Source organism: Stegodyphus dumicola, chromosome X1, assembly GCF_044657685.1.
Source record: "Stegodyphus dumicola isolate Sdum_Otavi_A_Nest chromosome X1, ASM4465768v1".
Lineage (NCBI taxonomy): Eukaryota > Metazoa > Arthropoda > Arachnida > Araneae > Eresidae > Stegodyphus > Stegodyphus dumicola.
In genome coordinates, this window is record NC_140780.1 from 162784487 (window position 1) to 162810381 (window position 25895).

At 34.2% G+C, this 25895-nt stretch overlaps 2 protein-coding genes across 4 annotated transcripts in view; one reads left to right on the top strand and one right to left on the bottom strand.

Moving 5' to 3' along the window:
• Positions 1–21804, top strand: part of LOC118182558 (carboxylic ester hydrolase-like) — a 94363-nt gene extending 72559 nt beyond the window's left edge. Inside the window, exons 7-10 of one of the 3 annotated variants that reach the window (XM_085808447.1) lie at positions 4630–4805; positions 6438–6543; positions 11147–11282; positions 20968–21804. In XM_085808447.1, coding sequence (XP_085664573.1) covers positions 4630–4805; positions 6438–6543; positions 11147–11282; positions 20968–21349 — 800 coding nt within the window. In that variant the 3' untranslated portion in view covers positions 21350–21804. The remainder of the gene's footprint in view (positions 1–4629; positions 4806–6437; positions 6544–11146; positions 11283–20967) is intronic. The other 2 variants (XM_085808448.1, XM_085808449.1) reach the window with 2 other exon arrangements.
• A 146-nt stretch (positions 21805–21950) lies between these two features.
• The window catches only part of LOC118182938 (dnaJ homolog subfamily C member 4-like), a 28081-nt gene continuing 24136 nt past the window's right edge, over positions 21951–25895 (bottom strand). The window contains exons 5-6 of the mRNA XM_035352321.2: positions 25275–25361; positions 21951–22425 (exon numbers count right to left, since the gene is read on the bottom strand). Of these exons, the coding sequence (XP_035208212.1) occupies positions 22371–22425; positions 25275–25361 (142 nt within the window). The 3' untranslated portion in view covers positions 21951–22370. The remainder of the gene's footprint in view (positions 22426–25274; positions 25362–25895) is intronic.

The window sequence follows — 25895 nt, forward strand, 5'->3', positions numbered from 1 at the left end:
TACCTTCCAGTTGCTGAGCCAAATCTTTTCGGATGATGCTAACATTATAAGGTATTTCTCCCACCTTCTTGGCGTGCCTTCGTGGTGTAGTGGTCTACACGCTGGGCCGGTATTCCAGATATCCGTGGTTCGATTCCCGGCGAAAGCGGTTGCGTATTTTTCATCTTGCCTGCTTCCAAATAATACCTAATGTCTTTACAGTGGCGCCCGAACTAAAAAAAGGGTGGTGGCGGATTATTTCTCCCCGCCCAGGATTTGGCGATTGGGTCCCATAAAAACAACCTCAGTCGCCCTTTAAAAGGGGGAGTATATAAGGTATTTCTCTCGCCTTCCTAACGTGCCTTCGTGGTGTAGTGGTTCTGCACGCTGGGCCGGTATTCCAGAGGTCCGCGGTTCGATTTTCGGCGAAGGCGTTTGCTCATTTTTAATCTCTCCGGCTTCTAATTTACCTAATGTCTCTACAGTGGCGCCCGAACTAAAAGAGTTGTTGGATGATGATTCTCCGCACCCAGGATTTGGCGATTGAGTCCCCTTAAAATCCCAGTCACCCTTTAAAAAGGGGAGTATATAAAAGGTATTTCTCCCGCTTTCCTAGCGTGCCTTCGTAGTGCAGTGGTTCTGCACGCCAAGCTGGTTTTCCAGAGGTCCGTGGTTTGATTCCCGGCGAAGGCGTTGTTAATTTTTCATCTTTGCTTCTTCCAAAAGAATACCTAATGTCTCTACAACATTAGCCCCTGTATCGATGGTCATACTGCAAGAAACTTCATTGATATATATACCATGATGAAGAGTCGCTTACTGCCTCCCACTCATTGCAAAAATGTAAAGCGCTTGGTGCTTCTCATTATCTGGTAACTTCGCGCCGCGAGACGGCCAATAATTAGTTTCCCTCCTTCTTGCTGGAAGCGATTTTAGCTTCCGTGCCCTGGGGTGTTCTGCAGTTCCTTTGTATTTAGCCTTCATCACCGCAGTTCCAGCACTTTAGGGTCGATTTCTTATCACTCCTATTCCGTCTCAAGGCATTGACTTGTCTGGTTAAATAGCCTGCATAAGCAGTCACTTGATCCACCGGCTCTTGGACTTCAGCAGCTCTGACTGGATGATTGTCTCTACGAGTTGCTTGCTGGGCTGCCTCGAATTTTATAGCGAACACTACAGCGCTTTTTAAATCCTTGGCATCCGCCATTCGCAGGAACTTTCTATATTTCAGGATCCCGGATGCCATCGATTAAGTACTGCTGGGACAGGGTTTCCTTTGTTTCTGTCGAACGCTTCGAAAAGGCGAGATGAAACAGCCTTTCAACATCAGTGGCGAGCTCCTGCAGTGTTTCTGTGGGCTTCTGTTGCCGAGATTTTAACGGAAGCCTAGTAAGTTTTTAAGCATTTCTTGCCAAAGCGCAGCTCTAGCGTGCCAGATAAAGCTTTGAAGTCTGACCTCTGGTTTTCGGGCAGAGTTTGAAGGATATCCACTGCGTCTGCTCTCAGAGAAGCGGCGAGATGTCAGCTTTTAAAGCATTTCTTGCCAAAGCGCAGCTCTAGCGTGCCAGATAAAGCTTTGAAGTCTGACCTCTGGTTTTCGGACAGAGTTTGAAGGATATCCACTGCGTCTGCTCTCAGAGAAGCGGCGAGATGTCAGGCTTTAAAGCTTGGGAATCGCATCCATTCACGTCCGCCCCTACAGAAAACTGCATCTTATACACTTGCCAGGATGTCTTACCATCATATGTGGGTAGCTTTATAGAGAGGGACGAGAAGGCATGGGTAAAAATTTAAAACCACGAGAATTACTTTCTGCTGCCGCAATGAATTTCTTTAAGGTGTCAACGTCTTTGATTATAGCAGAAACTCTGTAATCGATTTGTTGTTCAACGGCAGAAACTTTATTCATTTTTTTACAGAAGAAACTCTTTCTTCAGTTTAGTACTTTTTGTTTATCGAAATTACTGGAAGGCATATGAGCGCTGAATTGCTTTTACAGCTGTATATGAAATCACTATCAATTAAAGTGATTCCATTACAATTTCTATTAAGGTGATACACAAATTTGACCAAATGGTTGCCAAGTTTGGCAACAAAAATTAGTCGTCAAAACCATTGCCAACTTGGCAATATCTCGCCAAATTAGCGCGATAGCCGTTTACGCAAAGTTAAATAAACTTGACCCTGTATTTTTATTTTTCCGGCAGAGAAACCTCCCTCTAGATTTTCATGTTACGTTATATAGAAAAATACAATTTCAAATATAACTGAGCTAAAATCATCTATCTATGTACAAAATTCGTAACAATAGTTTTTAATATTTGTTATTTTAATTTCTATATTGATACTAAATACCGGATATTTTGTGTATTTTTCCTTATTTTTAATTCATATTACTACATTAGATAAAATCTCTTTGTTCTGATAACTGGCATTAGTCTCATTTTTACTATCCTAGCATCAAAATACCTTTCTGAAATGCGAAATTTTCAGCATCAGAACAACTCTGCTTTAGTTTTGAAGACGCAATTGAAGACGACTGACATCTCGATTTTCATCTGCTCTTCATATTTAAATCGCACCAAAATTCACTTTTAAAATTACCTTTCAGTTTGAATTGAAGAGAAAAAAGATTAGTTCATACTTAAAATCATTAAATAATACTTTATAAAATTTATCAGCATATGGAGGACTCTCAAAATTATAATTTTGAACATAGCGGGAGGTAAGAATTTTCCACGCAGTGTACTTCCACGCAGTCTAATCATTGTAAATAAGGCTCTAGTTTCTTTCTCACCCTGCATTCGCAGTCCATTTTTCTCCGTCATTGGTTCATCAAGGCTTCATCTACCACCAAATGCACTCTTCTGCTGCGTTTTCCGAGGAAAGAATGGAAAATCTGAATAACAGAAACTAGAAATCGGACATTTCTGCTCGCCTACTGTGTCAGTGATCAAAGTGCTCTTTGTTCCACTGCGTGACAGTTCCATTAGTCATATCTAACTATTATTGTTCAAAAACTGACTCAAATTGACATCCTTGGAGCAACAGTAAATAAATCGTAAGTCTGTTATAAACGCAATTATGTTATCTTTGAATGAATTCCTAAGTCACGCCCTTGCTGTCTATTTGTAATTCTCTATGTTACAATTCCACAATAGGTTCTCTTTTGTGATGTATAACTTCATTCCATCGGAACTAGAATATTTTATACTTTTAAGCAATATTCTAGGACTCAGGAAAAGGAATTGTAAAAACACTGGTGTTCAAAATTTTATCTCCAGAACTGAAGGTAGATTTAATGAAATTTGTCATGGACATAAATTACTATAAACTATCCCGTTAATATCCTTACTTTCCAGAAAATAATCCACTAGATTATCCCCATGTGGACGATTGTTATCTTCTATATAAACGAACTTAGGGCCAACTGCATTGTTGAAGCAGCTAGTATAGCTCTTTAAGGTCGCAGCAGTCACAGAGCATCTGTCAAAGACATTAAGGTCTTTGACAGAATTTCACATAATGACTGCTCAGACCATCAAACTTCTGCTGCCATCCAGATTTTCTCGAAAGTTGGAGCACAAGTAAGAGATCCCCAGTTTCCTCCAGATGAAAATATTTCGAGAATGAGTGATAAGGCTGAATATGGATTCATCTGGGAAGAGGAAGGTCTTCCATTGATTCTTGCTGCAAAGTCAATATTCTCTGCACCGTACTAAACGGGTTCTCTTGCACTTAGATGTGAGAGAGATGCAAACTGCAGGTCTCGCAAATAGACAAAATGTTAGAGCCCTATTTTCGTCTTTTCAGGTGTACACTTCACTCTCAGTTTACTTTTACGGACGAAAACGCTCATTCACATATGGTTAATATGGCAAATGGTTTTCTGATAACTGTGGATATTAACCGGATGGATTGACCAAACATATATCCAGACCTAAAACTACAGAACATGTCTGGGGTGCTCTTGGAATGAAGATTGCAATTCTCTATCTCCTTTTCAGAATTCTCCAGTCTGTCAACAGCGTTGCCTCAAAATTAGAACCGGTTGACCCAGGGTTTCATAAAGTGCGTATTTCTAGCATGAAGTCAAGCTGCGAAAGCTATATGACTGTTAGAGAGGATCTTATCACATGTTAACCTCCTTTTCTCTTCAATCTTGAAATCTTTGTTTTAAATCTTCTTGCGCCAATGAGCGGCTCATTTTCATGCTTGTCTTGGTACTCTTTTTTAACAACCTAATTCCATACCAAATATCATTAAAATCTGTCCATTAGTTTTGGAGACACTAGATAAAATGTGAAAATTCTCTTAATTTTGAACACCAGCGTAAATAGCTGTCTTTCCACTATTTTTGAAATGCTAAATATCGATGAGGAAAATAAGTGAGATACGTGTCGAAGATAATGACACAAGACTGGGTACATGGTTAAAAGAACATGGTGAAGTTTCAGCGCATGGTTTCAGCAAATATTTACTGATAAGTTGTTTTGTCGTAAATAATTTGCAGTTTGAAGTTACTTATTTATAATTTATTTGCGGATTGACCGCTAGGCCTTAAAACTCTTCGGTAGACAAGTTAGGAAAATGTTCATTGGAAAAATATAAATGACTTTTTTCCAACATTGGCAATTTTTTTTTCGTTAGATGGATTTCCAGCCGTAGAGCAATACCAGCATCTGGACAAGATGGTACAGCACTTTCTGCAACCGTATCTACAGTACAAATCTAATTTTGAAGCTATAGCAAAAGCAGTGAAATATCATTACCTCAAAGGTGCGGTCATTCCTAGCTTTGCTTCAATAGAGCCAGTACTAGCAAATGTAAGTAATAAATTAATATTTAATACGCATTTTAACAGTAGTGATATCCAATTGTTCTTAAACCACTTTACTTGGAGCCGCAAGGTTTGCTTTACTTAGAACAGTTAATAAAGTATACAAACCAAAGGTTATTATGGAAAAAACTATAAGACAGTAATTAATTTTAGCTGCCAGGGAAGTCGTCCCAACAGTAAGAAATACGAAGACCATTTGCTTTAGTTGTCAGAAGGAAGTAGTAAAATCCACAAATGAATGACAAAATTGTTTTCGCTGTCAACTATCGCACTGTAGCTTACTATTCGTTGTATAATAAGTCCTTTTCTCAATTTTCATATGCAGAGGCTATTGAGACGGCGCATGCGGTAGGTTTGATTTTCAATAGCGTGTTCCCTTTGGCACCATATGCACAATTTTATAACTTCCCTTATGGTTCTCACTTCTTTTTTCTCAATTAGCATTATAATCTGATAGATTATCTACAATAGTGCTCAGTTGTTTTCTATTGACTGTCCCTTATAAATATGCGTAATAATGTACATTACTTTGCATAGCAAAGAAAAAAAAAACTGTTAAAAGAATAATAAAATCAGCACAATGTAAGCAAAGTATGATCAACATGACGGCATCATCACCGGATCGCATATTGGTGCTTGCCTGAAGTAACTCCTATTCTATGCCTCATATTGCATTAGTATTTATGTTAGCATTTCGCGGCCTGTTTCGCCAGCACTCAAAATATTTTCATATAAAACTTGCAAAAGGAACGACGTTTTGTATGGTTTTTCTCGCTCCTTACCTTGTGCTCTTATTGTGTAATAGGAAAACACGTCCAGCTAGAAATCAGAAGGCCCGGAGTTCTAGTCCCGGCTAAAGTTATTGCAGATTTCTTCGGTTTCCTGTTCCAAAAAATCCTAATGACGCCACAGATACTAGGATAGTGTCTACAGATACAGGTACCCGAACTAGAAGGTGTGGACGATATTTTGTCATCATCAGAATTTGGCGATTGGGCCCCTCCTCCCCAGCTGCTCCTTAATGGGGGAGAATATAAGGTTTTTCTCCCACCTTACTGAGTGCTTTTGTGGTGTAATTGTAAAGCACGCCCGGCTATCAATTGGAAAGGCCAACATTCGAGTTCTGGCGAGGACAGTGAATATTTTCATGTCTTCTTGCTCCGAAAAATTCAATAAAACTGTACACTTTATTTAAGAACACATAGATCGGTAAAATTTTGCAACTTTCTTAGAGGACCTACAACTGTAAATTCTGAAATTTTGTAGTTGTTAGAAAGATTTACAAACATTTTTACATAGCTGATTTACATTTTATTAATTTTGGCTGCGGTTGGTTCATTAAGGCACATAAATGAGTTTAATCTATTTTGTTTCAAGTAACACCGTTGATATCTGTGCCAACCCGATAGAAAATTATTAGCTAATTCAGAAATGATTAATATTTAACTTTATCGAGTGGTTTCTGATTTTTAATAATTTTTATTTTGGTTTTAATTTACTATGTTTGTTATATGCTTCTTTTTGCGTGATTTTTTTCTCGACACTGTAATAATCAGTCATTTGCACCTATTTTCTGTGTAAATTTACAAGTATAATATTGCTCATTCTGTATTTTCAGATGATGTCGGACTTTTTATATGTAACTCCCTTGTATGAAACCTTAAAATCACACAGTAGAATAACTCCAAACACATTCATGTACGTTTTCAAGGACGAAGATGAAGGTAAAGTATTTGATGGGAATGGATGGCAGTATCATAATGAATCCTTCGCTGGTAACTTAGTTATCACTCTTTCTAAGAAATGTTATGATCATTGCACTTAATCATTTCAATAAATTTCCTTCGTAAATAGAAAATCAAAAGCTCGCTATGGCTACTTGCTCCAACTCCATGTACCGTCTTTAAGATAGAGCCGTCAGTGTAAACACGCATCCACTCATTTTGAGGATAGCGAAGCCCAATAGATCTTAACTTTAAATCGCTTATTTCGTTTTTAACAACTTTTTGTATAAGATCAAGATTTATATTCAAATTCAAAAAGTCCAAGGGAAAAGGGGAGGAGATAAAATTAGATAATCTCGACTCAATTCCAAAGTATCAGATTCTCTTTGAGCAGCCTGGATAAATCCAATTTGAATTTTAAGATTTCTAGAAATTTCACTATTATAGTTCCTCCAAAAAGTGTTTTCGGGCAAAGGCACTACTTCTGGTTTAACAGGATCGCTTTTCTTGTAATAAAATTATGAACTGTTTCCAAACCGGTTAAAAGCTGCGCTACAAGAATAGATATCACTGCCTCAGTAATTAATGCTTAACGCTTGGTTCTGGAAGACTTCGAGGATCTGGGCCACATTCTCCGGAGCCGTGATGAGCATATCGCTACAATAAGCAATAATTAGTTGAACATATAATTTGTACGTAGTCGTCAGTGTCTCTCTGTCACAGCCCCACCTTGAACCAGCCGGACGTTTGTAGAGACAATAGGTATTTTTTGAAAGCAGGAGAATTGAAAAATGAGCAATGCCCTCGCCGGGACTCGAACCACGGACCTCTCGAATACGCGTCAAGCGTGCTGATCATTACACCACGAAGAAGTGACCATTACACCACGAAGAAATGACCATTACACCATGCTAAGAAGACGGGAGAAATACCTTTTTATTTTTGAAATGTTATGCTTGTTTCCTCCAATTTAAGCGTAGATATAGAATGCAACCCAAATATCTAGTACAATCACTATGTTGAACATTTACACCCTTATATGTCAAATTTTAGAGAAAAAAGGCTGTCTGTTCAGAGTAGAAAACTGGTAAGCGCTCTTATCCTGATTTAATCTCATACCAATTTTATGCACTAACATTCCAGCTCTTTCAGAGCACTGTCAAGAATCTCGTTTAAACAAGCTTGAATCTTTTTAGAAGCACTACTCCAGATAACCAAATAGTCAGCAAAAAGGGCAAAATCCATCCAAGGTGCTACAGTGTTCGGTAAATCATTAATAAAGACATTAAAAAGAATTGGACTGATGACTGTTCTCTGCGGAAGACCAGTTTCAATGCGTTTAAATATAGAAATGTCACAGCCATATCTCAAAGCAGATAAACGCTGTGATAAGAAATTCTTAATCCATAAAAACATTCTGCAATTTATTCCCAAGTTCTGTAATTTTTTAATAGAATAAAGACTCTATACTTTATCATAAGCTGATTTAAAGTCTATAAATGTTGCGAAGACAGACAAACGTTTGTCTAAAGAATCCTTAATTGCTTTACCAATATAAGAGACCTGTTGGACAATGAAATGATATTGTCTGAATGCCGCTTGCTTAGGAGACAAAAGACCCTTACTCTCAAGAAACCAAGTTAATCTAGAGACTATCATCTTTTCCATAATCTTCTATAAAACACTAGCCAATGCAATAGTTCGATAGCCTTTAATATCATCTGTAGGTTTATCCTTTTTCAAAATAGGGATAATAATGTCTTTTAACAATGTCTTTTCTCCACGTATTGGGTACATAAGCGTTGCAAATATGATTAAAAGTAGATAGAAGGCTCATTTGAACATCATATTCTGGATGTTTAATAAACTCTGGATTAATATTATGTGGGCCTGGACTTTTTCCCATCTTTAGGAAATCAATAGCTTTTATAGTTCCAAAAAGTCACAGTTTCTATTAAAAATCTCTTGTTCAGTTCCTATAGTCCTATGGGAGTACCTGATCGATTTCTTAATCAGCTTTTGATCTCTCTTAATTTCACCAGTTAGGCGCTGATTAGAAGCATAAAAATTCATAAAAACATTAGAAATATACTTGTCAAATTTTAAAATCTTTCCTTTAAAAATTATTAGCACATTTGAGGAAAGTTTCAATTTATTTGCAAATTTAAAAACCTTACCTCCGTCTTTACGGTAGTGAACATTATTTATAAAAACTATTAAAACTCTTGCGCTTTGATAAATTGATTTCTTTACGGAGAACTGTAATACTCTTTCTCCAATATCTGACATCTTGTGGGTTTTTGTACAGACCTAAACGGTCTGTTCCTTTAATAGAGTACGTTTATCATTCCAAAAAGTTTTTAATTGAATTTACCTCTGGGTATCCGGCGTTTAGCCACTGATGAAATGGTCTTGTAAAAATATGACAAGGAGGAATCTAGTTTTTTTTATATAGTTTGTTGGTCTACTAAAGAGAGCATCCTATTCATCCCGGTAAGCCTTCCAATTGGCCTTCCTAAACTCCACATATTCTTAAAATAGTGCTGTTGTTTAGAGGCTTTACCCTTAACTAGGAATAAAGTAACAATAATGCGATGGCCAGAGCCAGGATCATAAATTATTTCTCCGTTCGTATCATCTGCTAAGTCGCTTGAAGGCAAAGTTAAACATAGTTAGTACTACTTCCATTAGAGTGAAGGTAAGTAGGAAATTTCTATATATCAATTCGAGAGTATTGAAATCGAGGAGGTCCTTCGTACCTTTTCCTGCACTGTTTGTGTCTCCATAATTTCAACCTAAACTATGTGCTCTGAAATCTCCACATAAATTTGTTTTCTTAGAAAATTGAATGCTATCAAAATTTAATCGAAAATTACTGGTAGGCTATAAGTGTTAAAATTTTAATATGGTTCTGATAAATCCAAACATCGACTCGGATCATCTCAGCTCCACTATCGGACGAAATGTCACTAATGATATATGAAGAAGTTAAAATGTGCTTAATGCTAACTAAAATACCACTAGCTTTACACTTAGTTTTAGGTAACAATTTCAAGTAAAAATCAGGGAAGTTATATTTAGTTAAATCACTATATGCAAGGCTTGCTTCGACTATTATAAAAACATCAGTATTATGTGACCTACGATAGTTTGGAGTTGTGTTCGTTTTCCCTGAGAATTTCAACCGGTATCCCATTGGAGAATTCTCAATCGTTGTATATCCTTAAAAGGGTAATTTGTATTATTTTTTGAAGTCATCATCAAACCGAAGACAGGCGAGAGCGCCAAAGCTCTAGCAGATTTAATGTTAAGCAGGGTGCACCACGAGAAGGCCTGCTACGTTACACCCCGCAAATATTCAATATCACGAAAAATTAAAACTAGTAAAATCAAGTATGTGTTCTAAAATGAACGCTTCTTAAAAAAGACGACCGCCATATTGGAAGAGAAATGTGTCAGTGTAGAATTTATCAAGCTTATATTTTCGTAGATTTCAAAATTGATACAAATCTAAGGTTACTTTTTTGCTTATTTTAAAATATCTGTTTGCATCAATTCTCAAAATACCCATACAGTGAAATCTCCATAATACACCTAGTTTCTGAAGTAAGGAAAGCGCTTATTTTGCAAGGCTGTTTTTTCCAGGATTATTTAAATTTTAATTATTTATTTTATTTAAATTTTAATACTATTTATATTATTAGTATCAAATTGTTTATAAATTTTGTTTAAATTTAAATAATTAAATTTTAATTTTTATAAATAAAGGCTATGGGAAAACTTTTAAAATTTAGATTAACATTTAATAAAAAGGCAGAGAGGAAGTACTTCTCTACATGCTAAACACTTTATTCTAAGCTTAATTAATGCTTTTTAAGTAAACTATGCTATTTACTGTTTAACTGTTTGCTTAAGTTTTTAACTCGCATAATTCATTTCTTTTAAATATTTTTTTTTCTAGTATTTCATATTATATTACCAAGAAGTTAGATGGCAGCTGTAACTGTTACGACGAAAACAGTTTTTGAGGGGCGGCACATTTAGAAGCCCCCACATTTAGTTCACTCTTATATCTTCAATAAAGAATTCATTTCCGCTGTATATTCACGAGATTTTTTATCTCAATTACGAACTCTGTCACGTTAGGTTAGAAAAGATATGACATTTTCGTACGTGTTCTACACAGGATGTGGTTTTATAACGCGGATGCCTGCTGACAAGTGTTTCTAACACCTGAGTCTTCAGCTGTATATTCATAAATTCAACCCTTTTTATATCACTAAGCAATTACTGAAAAAAAATTCTCTCCCTCTTATTTTTCTTTGGCGAAGGGAAGAGTCCGCATCATGTAATTTTCACATCAAGAACTAAACGTCAATCAAAAAAAAGAGCTCCAATAAATCTTCTCGGAAAAATAGTAATCTATTATCATACAGTTGAAAAACAAATTGCTTTTAAATAACCAGTTTTGTTTTCCAAGCAATAAACGGAATAAAATAGATTTTATGTAAAATTTGAAAAATAAATAATTTAAGTACTTTTTTATAATGCTGTAAAATAAATAATAAGCTCACAGTTCACCAATAACTGATCTTTCTTACAGGTATGAATCATATAGAAGACGAAAGTTACTTATTTAATAAAACATTCAAAAACTCTGGCAGGTATCAGAATAGCTCGAAAGACCAGAACGTAATACAGAATCTCTGCAAAATTTGGGGCAATTTCATCAAACTAAAGTACGTATTTTCATTTTGTTTTGAGAATGCATAAACTAAAGATTTAAGAATCTAAGATTTAAGATTAAGAATAATTTTTATTTGTACATGTTCTGAGCGTAAAATTTGAAGGTTTAGAAATGAACATAGCATAAGTTTTATGTAAAATGAATTTTCTCATCAAAAAAGGTTATTACATATTAATCCAATAAAGTGCAATACTGGTTTTCCCTCACTTAAAACACATTTCCATCAATGATGTTCTTACATTTCTGCAGAAGATATTTCTCATTTCAAATAATGTGTTGCCAGAAATTTTTATTCCAAAACATCTGCTTTTCCTAAATTCGAAATATAACCTAAATTTCTAAATTCTTCTTATCTAAATTTTCTAAAAATGCATAAACAGCCTCTGATTAAATGCGGCTTCGGTCACATATTCGATCTTCATACCAGTCGAGCACTTCCGCAACGGCTGTTGAATCTTGAGCCGGTTTTTTAATAAAGGGCAAATCAAATTTAATGGCATAGAAAGAAAAGATACTTGCGACTATTGTTGTGAATTTATTTCACAAATACAGATGTAAAATTAAAGTTCAGCTCAATTTTCTATGGACATGCACAAATTTTGAAATGTGAAGGCCCTTTGTAAACAGCAGACCTTTATACAATTTATTAGTTCCTGAGTTCTTGGCACACAGGTGTACGAAGTCTATTCTAGTCTTTTAACTACTGGACCCATAAAGACAGTCAGATGACTTATCATCTCATTCTTAAAGTTCTAAGTAAAATAACTCAAATCGAATTAAGTAGTTTAAAATAAATATATTTTTTTAATTGTCAGACTATCGGTTACACAACCGCATATAAAATTGATCCTGCTATTCAGTTCACTTTTGAACTTGAGACTTGCAATTCTCTTCCGTTTCTCGACATTCTGGTCACACGTAACACATCCAACTTCAGTACTACGGTTTACCGTAAACCTTCATCGGTTTGCCTTCCAACACACTTTAAATCATGTCATCCAACTAAACAAAAGTTAGCTTCATTTTATTCCTATGTTTTCCGTGCTCTTCAAGTTTGCTCCTCCAAACTAGCCCTTGATGAAGAACTAAATTATTTAAAAGCAATAGCTATTGACAGGGGCTTTTCACCCAACATTATTAATCAAGCAGTTAAAAAATTCTCATCTCAACACACTAAAAGGCACACTCTTGTTTTAGGAGATTATAAAAATTCTGTTGTCATTCCCTTCTTTCCATCAATTAGCTATAAAGTTGCACATATTTTGCAGAAATTTAACTTTCGGGTTGTTTATTCTCCCATCAATAAAATTCCGAGTTCCATACTCAAGGACCCCATTCCAGATATGAATTCCTGGGGTATTTATAGGATTCCTTGCCAGTGTGGTTTAATTTACATTGGCCAAACTAAGAGAGCCTTTAAATTTCGCGTCAAGAAACATGAGGCATATGTTAGAAAAAAGGAAACACAGAAGTCTTCTGTTGCTCAACATTGTTGGTCCGAAAATCACACTTTCAATTTTTCTGCTGCCAAAATTATTCAAAAAACATCTTCCATTGGAAAACTGGATTTTCTAGAGGCTTTTCACATTCATAAAAATCTTTCTGTTCTAGTTAACGATCCTAATTCCAATCCAAATTTGCCTTCGGCCTTTAAAGAATATATGTTTTAGTTTTGGTTTTACCAACAGATGGCGCCACTAGCTTATTCTTGTCCAGGCTTTCTTATCTTATCTAATCATTATTTCCTATCTTGTTCATTTGCGATTTTGCAGCTGAGGTCGGTGGTTCGGTAAAACCATCGAAACTAGTCCTGTGAAAATTTTGTAAATATAACGCTGATTTTTGTTGTTTGACTTCTGAATTAGTATTTCTTCATCAGTTTAGTTGACCAGTTTATCCACGTATGAAGTTCATTTTATCGCTATTCAGAAGTTGTATTTATTTAAATACTTCTTTAGCCATATAATACTGGAAAAAACTTCTTTTACAATAGCAAGAGAAATGAATGAAACTATTAATATTTTTAACATAATGTAAACATTCGGGAAAGAAAATTTGTATCTTTGTATAGCCTAGAACAGTATCCCTAGCAATTTTAGAGATATTCTTTTAACGATTATGTGTTTTATCGCCATAATGAATACTCATTATGAACTGCTGTACACTGAGTAGTACAATTATTCTCAAAATATAACTGATTCCAGTTATGAAAAATTATTCTTGATATAAAATTCGAGAAGTATATATTGCAATGGCACAACTGTTCCTTACAAAAAACTGGAGGAATTCTTTAATCTATAATTTTTAATTGGTTTATTTAATTTTTCTACCTTTGGAAAGTCAGGCTTCATTGCTCTCCCCTTAAATATGACTTTAGGTACAGAATTTTATGAATTTTCAAGATTATTGCTGAAATCCTGTGTGAAAGTATCCCTCTCTAGACAGACGTTTTTATGCGCTTTCCCATAATAAAAAAAATTTACCAACTATCATGTTCATACCACACTTTGATTACGTTTTGCAATAAAGCATAGAATCATACACTTGGGGAAACACACTAAAGGTTCCAGTTTCCTTACCCCCTTATGCCAGACTAGTAATGCCTAATTTTAACAAACAGATAATACCACATCAGATTATACAGAAGAAACACACACAGGCAGTAAACTAGCAATACCACGAACTGTAGGTTTTTTGACTATTTTACATTTCCAAAAAAATGTGTTAGAAGCTACTCAAATATGATAGCAAAATGTATGATTATTTAACACTGACCAACTGCAGTTATGAATAATTACATATTCGTTCTTGGCACGGGGAAGGGTAAAGCAAAAAAAAAAAAAAAAAAAAAAAAAAAAAAAAAAAATTTTCTATGCAAATGTGTCAGTGTAGAATTTATCAAGCTTATATTTTCGTAGATTTCAAAATTGATACAAATCTAAGGTTACTTTTTTGCTTATTTTAAAATATCTGTTTGCATCAATTCTCAAAATACCCATACAGTGAAATCTCCATAATACACCTAGTTTCTGAAGTAAGGAAAGCGCTTATTTTGCAAGGCTGTTTTTTCCAGGATTATTTAAATTTTAATTATTTATTTTATTTAAATTTTAATACTATTTATATTATTAGTATCAAATTGTTTATAAATTTTGTTTAAATTTAAATAATTAAATTTTAATTTTTATAAATAAAGGCTATGGGAAAACTTTTAAAATTTAGATTAACATTTAATAAAAAGGCAGAGAGGAAGTACTTCTCTACATGCTAAACACTTTATTCTAAGCTTAATTAATGCTTTTTAAGTAAACTATGCTATTTACTGTTTAACTGTTTGCTTAAGTTTTTAACTCGCATAATTCATTTCTTTTAAATATTTTTTTTTCTAGTATTTCATATTATATTACCAAGAAGTTAGATGGCAGCTGTAACTGTTACGACGAAAACAGTTTTTGAGGGGCGGCACATTTAGAAGCCCCCACATTTAGTTCACTCTTATATCTTCAATAAAGAATTCATTTCCGCTGTATATTCACGAGATTTTTTATCTCAATTACGAACTCTGTCACGTTAGGTTAGAAAAGATATGACATTTTCGTACGTGTTCTACACAGGATGTGGTTTTATAACGCGGATGCCTGCTGACAAGTGTTTCTAACACCTGAGTCTTCAGCTGTATATTCATAAATTCAACCCTTTTTATATCACTAAGCAATTACTGAAAAAAAATTCTCTCCCTCTTATTTTTCTTTGGCGAAGGGAAGAGTCCGCATCATGTAATTTTCACATCAAGAACTAAACGTCAATCAAAAAAAAGAGCTCCAATAAATCTTCTCGGAAAAATAGTAATCTATTATCATACAGTTGAAAAACAAATTGCTTTTAAATAACCAGTTTTGTTTTCCAAGGAACCAGCGCTGCAGACATATAAATTATGTGAAATGGCACATGAACGGCAAGACTAATGTTTTTGCAAATAGTTTTTTCTTTTTACAGGAAGGGAAAAAGTGTTTAATAAAGAGAATGTAAACAAAAGAAACAAATAATATCCTATCTCGTGCATATTATAGTCATGTGAACCTCGCTTGGAAGCACTTTCCTAGCAAATGAAGAAAACTTCTCCTTGTTTAAAGGCTGGGAGGGGAGGGGAGGAGTTAATGTAGTAGGGAGGAGCATAATGTAATACATGGCAATTCAATAAAATCCATTAAGGTTTGAGAGGTTTATAATCAGACTGCAATGCAGAAGTGATCAAGAAGGAGCTTATAGAGAAATAAATAATATTTTCACAGATTAATCTGTCTTCAATATAATTAAAAAAATTATTTTAGGTTGAATATCTGAATTAATAATGTTCCAACACCAATTGACAAACTCTTTGTTATCTTAAATTTTCTCAAGAATAATTTCAGTGAACTTGCCAGTGGAAATTAATGTTTTGTTCATAATTTTTATTTATTTTTTGACTTATTGCTGTATGTGTATATATTTGGTAATTGCATTTTTGTGTCTATTGTATTAATTAGCATTTTGCCCGAAAGTCTTTTACTTCCTTCTTATCAGTATGTGCCTTAGGCATTGTTTCAACTAGCCCGACAGCTTGCTTACCAGGTGTTTTCCAACATTTTCTGTCTATGTTTTGCGCAGACTAGGGTGACAAGTTTAATCATGAATTAATATGACTGTTAACAACTTCTTCTGTGAACTACTTTCTTTTAACATATTCGCAAATATTAACATTTTGACGGATGTATGCTTTGTTTAGCTAGACACACCTGTGATGTGTTACTTGATCAACCACTGCTGACCAGTAAATCAGACGGCTGTCATTTGTTCATCTGACTGCGCATGCTTCGGCTTTTAAATTACTTCTTTACCATACAGCAGAGTTTGTTAAACTTTTTTTAGTCATGACCCTCTTCATTGCTGAGATTTTTTCGTGACCCCCAGGACCCCATAATATTTACAAAAAATTTGTGGGGCTCCATAAGTATTGCGCAAATCCGACACACGCAGGTGGGAAACTGTCAACGTTTTCACTTGTACTGTAATATATGATTGCAGTTTTAGGTCATTAACTTTAATTTATAATTTTAAGACATAGAACAATGTGAAAATTTTAAATAAGTAACAGACAAAATGAGAGCATCACGTGCAAAGCAAGGAAAATGAGCATTTATATTATAAAAAGAATGTGTCAAAACATTTTCATTTTCACTTTATCTGCATTGTCTTATCTTTATCTATTTTCAGATACATTGTGTAAAAAAATTTGGTAATTGTAAAATTATTATAATAAGATAAAGAAATTTCAAAACTGCTAAAATTTTTGGCGACTCCCTGCTGTAGGACCCACGACCCCCAAGGGGGTCATGACTCACAATTTAAAAAACCCTGCCATACAATATAGCATTACACCAGCTGCACTCTGTTGTATCACTCTTTGATGGTACAGCTCTTCTTAGCTTTAATTTTACGCCAAGGAAGAGGAACTGATTTGGAAAACTTGCATTAACTATGAAGTTTTTCAAATATGTGTTTGTTGCAGTATTTGGAATGGGATGTTCAACTTAATATGCATCGACATGATCAGGATTGTCCATATCCTATCCTCCATGCATAATTTAAATATGAGACAGTTTTCTTTAGAAAGTACTCCACAGAAAGGCTCTTTGCCTAAGACATTTGCCATGAAGATATCCACCAAAGCATTTCTTTCTAAATTTTCTAATTTTTCCTGGCCCACTGGCAGCCAAATGGATAACATTGTTGAATACTGGTTGTTCAACCACAGCTCAAATCTCGGCGAATATGCTGGCTGCTACTCCATGAAGACATCCCTTCCTTTAAGCAGCAAGCCCTTGAGTGGTTTGCCTCAATCAATAAACTAAGCAACAACTTCTCCAGTACTGCAGTGGTCATTACTATATTTCAGAACTTTGCACTTGTTATCATTCTTAGTACTTTTTTTTCTTCTGCACAGCAAATGTGCGACTACTTTAATGTATATCTATATAATTACATACAATATTTTCTACTGGTATCAGTTACCACATAGAACCTTTCTATTACAACATATATATTAGTATCAAATAAAACCTTTGCACATGATATATATCGCATATAATGCTTTGTGGCATATTCTCTAACTGTTTGGTATGTTCTCTGTGAAGTAACCATTTGCACAATTTGTTACTATAGCATTCCACACTATTTGCCTATACTTTATATATGTTCCCCTTTTTCTAAATTAGAATGTCTGTGATTACTGCTATATATGTCAGTATATTTTTGTACTTTCTGTACACTTTTCTCTCTCTCTCTCTCTATATATATTTTTAAAAATAATTACCATCTGACCCAGTAGACCGGCTGCCTCGCTGTCGGTGGAAAGAAAGTACTTTTGTTAAGATTTGGAACATGGCAGATAGCCCCAATTTGTTTAATTTAATATTTTGTTAATTACTGTTTTGTTTGATTGATCCAATGTAAATACACATTTCCTATTAACAGTATTACATTTTCTTTCCTTATATGCCTTTCAATAGTATAACTGCTATGTTAAGAAAGATTTCTGTAAGTGGAATCTTAATTAAGAATACAAGATACCTTTCTCACTCAAAAGTTGTACTTCTGAAGTTTCACTAAACTAAATATTGCATTAGAATTATTTGTCACATTGCTTACATGCTATGGCTTATTAATAATTGGTCCACCAGAGGTCATGTGATAAGAGTACTGAACACTGACAGTTTGAACAAGGCTCAAATTCTGGTAAATTCTCAAACTCTGGGTTGGCTGCATAGGCATTTTTGTGATAAAGAGCCCTCCTATGCTTCACCATAATCAACTCAATAAACACAGTTACTAACTAAGACACAATAACACACCGAATAAATACTGATTCAGAAGTCAAACAACAAAAATCAGCGTTAATTCACAAAATTTTCACAGGACTAGTTTCGATGGCTTTACCGAACCATCATCTTCAGCTGCAAAACCGCAAATGAACAAGATAGGAAATAATGTTTAGATAAGATAACAAAGCCTGGACAAGAATAAGCAAGTGGCGCCATCTGTTGGCGAAACCAGAACTAAAACATAATTTCTCTAAAAGCCGAAGGCAAATTTGGATTGGAATTAGGATCGTTAACTAGAACAGAAAGATTTTTATGAATGTGAAATGCCTCTAGAAAATCCAGTTCTCCAATGGAAGATGTTTTTTGAATAATTTTGGCAGCAGAAAAATTGAAAGTGTGATTTTCGGACCAACAATGTTGAGCAACAGAAGACTTCTGTGTTTCCTTTTTTCTAACATATGCCTCATGTTCTTTGACGCGAAATTTTAAGGCTCTCTTAGTTTGGCCAATGTAAATTAAACCGCACTGGCAAGGAATCCTATAAATACCCCAGGAATTCATATCCGGAATGGGGTCCTTGAGTATAGAAGTTGGAATTTTATTGATGGGAGAGTAAACAACCCGAAAGCTAATTTTCTGCAAAATATGTGCAACTTTATAGCTAATTGATGGAAAGAAGGAATGACAACAGAATTTTTATAATCTCCTAAAATAAGTGTGTGGCTTTTAGTGTGTTGAGATGAGAATTTTTTAACTGCTTGATTAATAATGTTGGGTGAAAAGCCCCTGTCAATAGCTATTGCTTTTAAATAATTTAGTTCTTCATCAAGGGCTAGTTTGGAGGAGCAAACTTGAAGAGCACGGAAAACATAGGAATAAAATGAAGCTAACTTTTGTTTAGTCGGATGACATGATTTAAAGTGTGGTGGAAGGCAAACCGATGAAGGTTTACGGTAAACTGTAGTACTGAAGTTGGATGTGTTACGTGTGACCAGAATGTCGAGAAACGGAAGAGAATTGCAAGTCTCAAGTTCAAAAGTGAACTGAATAGCAGGATCAATAGAATTCATTGTTGAAAGAACTCTATTTAAATCATCTTTATTACCTTCAAACAGGGTAAAAGTATCGTCTACGTAGTGGAACCATGCCGGGAAGTTTAAAGTTTCAAACAATTTTGATTCATAATAATGCATGTAGATATCAGCCAGGATGGGACTGAGGGGGCTTCCCATGGCTAATCCCTCAGTTTGCTTGTAATATTTATTTTGGAAAACAAAATGTGTTTGTTTCAAACAGAGTTGAGTGAGAGAAATTAGCTCATCAATTTCGATGCAAGAGAAATGAAATTCGCGAAGTCTGGTTTCTAGACATCTTAATGCACCCTCCACTGGGACATTGGTGAATAATGATTTTACATCAAAAGAAACCATGAGTAAATTACGAGGAGAAATGTTTTTAACCTTTTTTACAAACTCTATTGAATTTTTTATGGTGTAAATGTTATTGTCTAATAGAGTGGAAAATCTAGAAACTAAATATTTAGCTAATGGATACGAGGCAGTACCTAAATTTGATACAAAAGGGCGGAAAGGAATACCACTTTTATGAATTTTGGGAAGAGCATATAATCTGGCACAATTCGCAACAGATGGGATAACTTAAAACATTCGCTTATCCCATCTGTTGCGAATTTCTCGACATTCTGGTCACACGTAACACATCCAACTTCAGTACTACAGTTTACTGTAAACCTTCATCGGTTTGCCTTCCACCACACTTTAAATCATGTCATCCGACTAAACAAAAGTTAGCTTCATTTTATTCCTATGTTTTCCGTGCTCTTCAAGTTTGCTCCTCCAAACTAGCCCTTGATGAAGAACTAAATTATTTAAAAGCAATAGCTATTGACAGGGGCTTTTCACCCAACATTATTAATCAAGCAGTTAAAAAATTCTCATCTCAACACACTAAAAGCCACACTCTTATTTTAGGAGATTATAAAAATTCTGTTGTCATTCCCTTCTTTCCATCAATTAGCTATAAAGTTGCACATATTTTGCAGAAATTTAACTTTCGGGTTGTTTATTCTCCCATCAATAAAATTCCAACTTCTATACTCAAGGACCCCATTCCGGATATGAATTCCTGGGGTATTTATAGGATTCCTTGCCAGTGCGGTTTAATTTACATTGGCCAAACTAAGAGAGCCTTAAAATTTCGCGTCAAAGAACATGAGGCATATGTTAGAAAAAAGGAAACACAGAAGTCTTCTGTTGCTCAACATTGTTGGTCCGAAAATCACACTTTCAATTTTTTCTGCTGCCAAAATTATTCAAAAAACATCTTCCATTGGAGAACTGGATTTTCTAGAGGCATTTCACATTCATAAAAATCTTTCTGTTCTAGTTAACGATCCTAATTCCAATCCAAATTTGCCTTCGGCTTTTAGAGAAATTATGTTTTAGTTCTGGTTTCGCCAATAGATGGCGCCACTTGCTTATTCTTGTCCAGGCTTTGTTATCTTATCTAAACATTATTTCCTATCTTGTTCATTTGCGGTTTTGCAGCTGAAGATGATGGTTCGCTAAAACCATCGAAACTAGTCCTGTGAAAATTTTGTGAATTAACGCTGATTTTTGCTGTTTGACTTCTGAAACAGTTACTAACTGTTAAAAATTTACTACATAACTAATGATCTGATTAATCATGTTGTGTAAATGATTTTTTTAATTGCATAAGAAACTTTTTACTATTACTATTTTAAATTTACTTTTACTTTTTAGCTTATTTATTTACTTTTACTATTTATTATTCTAGGAAACTGTTATCTACTTTCAGATTTTTGCCACTGGAACTAAAATGGAAGCAATTTGGCAATCATAATCAAATGAACTATGCAGAAATTTCTAAAACAGTAGTACCAAAAACAGGTTACAGAAGAAATGAAATTGAATTTTGGATTCTTCTATTACCAGATTTAGATGATATTCAAAATTTACATGCTGAAATTCCACAAGAAGACACTTCTGCTGAAAAAATAACATCCAGGGCATGGAGTGCAGTAGGTCTTGTAATGCTTTTTGGTGTTCTTTGTGTCTCATTAGTTGGAGTAGTTGTTATCACGAGAAGCAGAATAGCACAGTCTTCTATACTACCAATATCTTCACGCAAAGATGATATTAAATACAGCAGCATTTGATAATAATGCATAAATAAATTATAGAACTAGTTACACTTAAATTGAAGATGAATATTGGAGTTTAAGACGAGTGTAATTACAGAGCACTTTAACTGTACAAGCTTCTGTTCAACTACATTTGTAGAAAGGATGTTATAGCAATAAAAGGGGGGAATGTTTTTAAAGCAATACAAGTACAGATAAAAAACAAACCGATTTATTTCTACTCTGTACATTTCATACATTACCTTGTCCCCACCAGCAGCCAAGTGCTGCCTGTTCATCCTAGGTTTACATCTAGGGAAGTGGGCTGGCTGCAGCTCTGTTTTTCTTATGCACAAGGTAAGTACAAGACAGTTTTCCTTAAAAATCCTCAAGAAAGGCATCTCTCCCCTTAGGCAGATAGCTCTAATAGGCTTTGTCACATTCCAATAAACAAGCCAAAATTTGAGTCTTACAAAGCAAATAAAGTCCACAATTTATAGTGTAAATTATATTTAAATTGCTTAAAGTCCATGAAAATAAGAAAAAAACTGAATAATATTTTTTAATTATCTTAGTCTAACTATGCAGATGTTTATTTTAAGGGAAAGATGTAATATAAAAAGAAACTGACAGCATCAACATTTTGAAAAAATAAATATATTTTAAAATATATTACATATCAGCCAAGGTAGCACAAGATAATGTTCCAGTTTTAAAATAATTTAAAAATAAAATACTCATGGCATGATAAGAATACATTAACAAGGTCTCTTTGCCTCAACAAAGTACTTCATAATTTTTTCATGACTAACTGAAAAGCATGAAAGGCAATAAAATTGAAGTTCAATCTCTTTTCCAAGTGGCATCTTTTAACAGTAATTTTAGTTTTCAGAACCTCATTTGTTAAAAAACATCTATCATCAACTGAATTTTGGAGCTTTTTAGTGCTTTAGACTGCACACACAAAATCTGATTTGTCTGATTTATCAGTATGCCATTTCTCTACAACTCAAATGATATTTGTTAATGTCCAAAATTTTCTAAAATGCAGTTTTAATTATAAATTCCATTTCCTCCTAAGTTTCTCAACTTGTTCGTCTTTCCCAATATGCCTAAAATATAAAAGAAAACAAAAACAGCACAGATAACTATAACAAAATAGTCTTTCATAAAATAAAGTACACTAAAAGTACCATTATCCTAAAAGCTTTTTTACCAAGCATATTTTCTTAGTCTAAGGCCAATCCCTAGTGATCAATATGGCATTTAATGGTTAAGTAAGGAATTTTTTAATCAAATAATTCAAAATACTGTCCATTACGTCTTAAAGTTTTACTTTCTCGATAACAGCTCTTAGAATTACTATTATAAAACTAAGTATATCTTCTATTATGGATTTATAGATTATTGCATTTTTTAATACCAGAAATTGCTTTAAAATTTCTAATTACTGATCATTCACATTTTCTAGGTATGTCATAAATATTAACAATGAATATAAAATGCAGCAAAAACAAAAATAATCTGCATCTTGCAAAATAAAGATACTGTATTGCAAAACAATACACAGATAAGCAGGCACCAGAAATTACTTAAAAATTTTTAATTACTGATCATTCACATTTTCTAGGTACGTCATAAATATTAACAATGAACATAAAATGTAGCAAAAATAAAATTAATATGAGTCTTACAAAATATAGATAATATACTGCAAAACAATGCACAGATAAACGGATACCAGATCTGATCAACATTATATGAATAAAACACACAGTTTGAAAACTAGTGATTGTTTTTGTTAAAAACTGCTGTAAATTTAAGCCCCAAGAGAAATTTGAAATAAAAATTTCATTGTCTGTAAGCTACTAAGAAATTCTTTTATTTTTTAAAGTTCTTCATATGTATAACAGGATAATTAAATCCTTTGAAATAATTTTTAAGAAAAAATAAGGACATGGTCTAATTATTATCTAATAAAATATATGCTCATTTTGTTCATTGATATGTTCATTTCATCTAATAAAATATATGTTCATCATTTCTTTTACCCAGGCATAAAATTATCTTGCAGTTTGCATGTTATTTTGCTCGTTAATCTTTTTTTTTTTCTTTTTAATTTTTTTTTATTTGCTTTAAAGACGTAAAAATCACTTGTATGATACAATGCTTTTAAAAAAAAGCCAACATTTCAGTAAATTATTATATAAAGTAAGATAAAAACAAAATTTAATGAGTGATTCTAAAAAAAAAAAGTTGCTCAGGGAGTTAAATCAAAAGAAAACAGTAAAAGATAACACATTTAAAACAAAATAAACCCCACCTTTCTCCATAATGACTATGCTAGTAGTAAGTCACTGTGATGAAAGAACGTCTGCAAACAGTGATACTAATTTCCTTATAGTAAATGAACCTTATCATGCATATTTCATTTTAAGACTAATATATACAGTGGATGGACAAAAATATGGAAACACCTTGTGAAATGCATGTTTGAAAAGAAAGATTGATTTTAATGAAATATGTAGGTGGCGCTGGCGTTTTTGACTACTGACGCCACCTATACAACTTCGTAAATGTGTTAAACAGATCAGTTGTTGTCGGAGTACTGTTATGTGAGGTTGTCATTGCATTATGTCAGAGTTAAAAGACTTCGAACGTGGGCAAATTGTTGGAGCACGTATGGTAGGTGCTTCCCTAAGCAAGGTAGTGTTTCAAGAGGTATTGTATCGAAGATTTATTCCGCATATTTGAAAAGCGGAAAAACATCATCTGCTAAATCACAGCGCGGACGAAAGTGTGTCCTGAGTGATCGTGACAGACGATCATTAAGGGCAATTGTGACGAAAAATAAGAAGACCACAGCTGCAAAAGTTACTGCTGAAATGAATGTTGTGTTACCGAACCCTGTGAGTACCAAAACAATTAGAAGGGAGCTTCATAAACAGGGAATTGCTGGCCGTGCTGCAATTGAGAAGCCATTCATCAGTGATGCTAATGCCCGTAACAGGAAAAGGTGGTGTTTAAGTCATAAAGCCTGGACTATAGAGCAGTGGAAGCGAGTAATATGGTCTGATGAGTTTTCTTTCACATTGTTTCCCACTTCTGGCCGAGTTTACGTCTGGAGAACGCCATCTCAAGCCTATAATACAGACTGCTTGTTGCCAAGAGTAAAACATGGCGGGGGTTCTGTTATGGTTTGGGCAGCCATATCGTGGTTCTCTGCTAGCCCCATGATAACTGTGTCAGGGCACATGACTGCCAAGACTATGTGAACATTTTGGACGATCAAGTTCATCCCATGGTACAAACTTTGTTTCCCGATGGTGATGGTGTCTTCCAAGACGACAAAGCCCCTGTTCACACAGCTCACACTGTCCAGGACTGGTTTTCTGAGCACGAGGATGAGTTGTCCCATCTCCCCTGGCCACCACAGTCACCAGACCTGAATATTATCGAACTTTTGTGGTCTACATTGGAACGGAAAGTGCGTTCTCGTTATCCACCGCCAACATCGTTATCTGAACTTGCCACTCTTTTGCAGGAAGAATGGTATAATATTCCCTTGGCACACATACAGGAACTGTATTTATCCATTCCGAGAAGACTGCAAGCTGTTTTGGATGCCAACGGGTTTCCTACACCATATTAAGCAAAGAAACATGTTTTTTTAAAGGTGTCTCCATATTTTTGTCCAACCCCTGTAGTTCCTAATATAACTCTGAGTTTTTATGTAACTCTCAAACACAAAAGAAGTGTTAACTTATTGTCAACAGTTCATCAATAAAATTAGTTTTCACTGTAAAATTATGTAAACATCCATCAGTACAAAGTCAAAATCTTCACAATGAATTTTAATAATAATATTTTAAAAATACAGCTTTAAAATTATTGTAGCATTTTAAAACAGATATAATAATTTAATAAATGGTTTAGTGTAAAAATCATAATTATTACTCACAAAGCATCCTTTCGAGTATCATTATACTGTTCACTAATTCGTTTACTTCTTTGATCTACTTTATGTAATGTGTAACTAGTGGCATAACTAGAAGGAAACAAAGAGTATTTACATATATGTACAAAAATTTACCTTAATACAAACATAAAACTATAAGGCAACTAAGTATAAATCACTGTGATGAAAGACATCTGAGTATAAAATTAATATTCAGCTGATGCTTTTAAAATTTTATTAAATACAATAAATTGATAATTTAAAATAGTAAACCTATTCAAACAGATTTTAATGATTTAATAGAATACACTAATGTTTATGAAAAATGCAACACCATGAAGGAACTGTTGGAAATGAATGAAATTTATTCCACATATTATTGACAGTGATATATATAAAGGATCAAATTTACAAGATAAAAAAGAAAAACGAATGTAAATAAGTACTTTGTGTGTCCGCAATACTGTGCGATGAGAGCCTGTACATGTCATGTCATTGAATCATACAGGTTCTGAATGTAATCCTGGGGAATGGCATTCCATATGGCTTCGACACCAAAGCTCAGTCTTAGTGTGTGCCCCACCACCTACACGAGTTGTCAACCAATGAAATATTAGACATTCT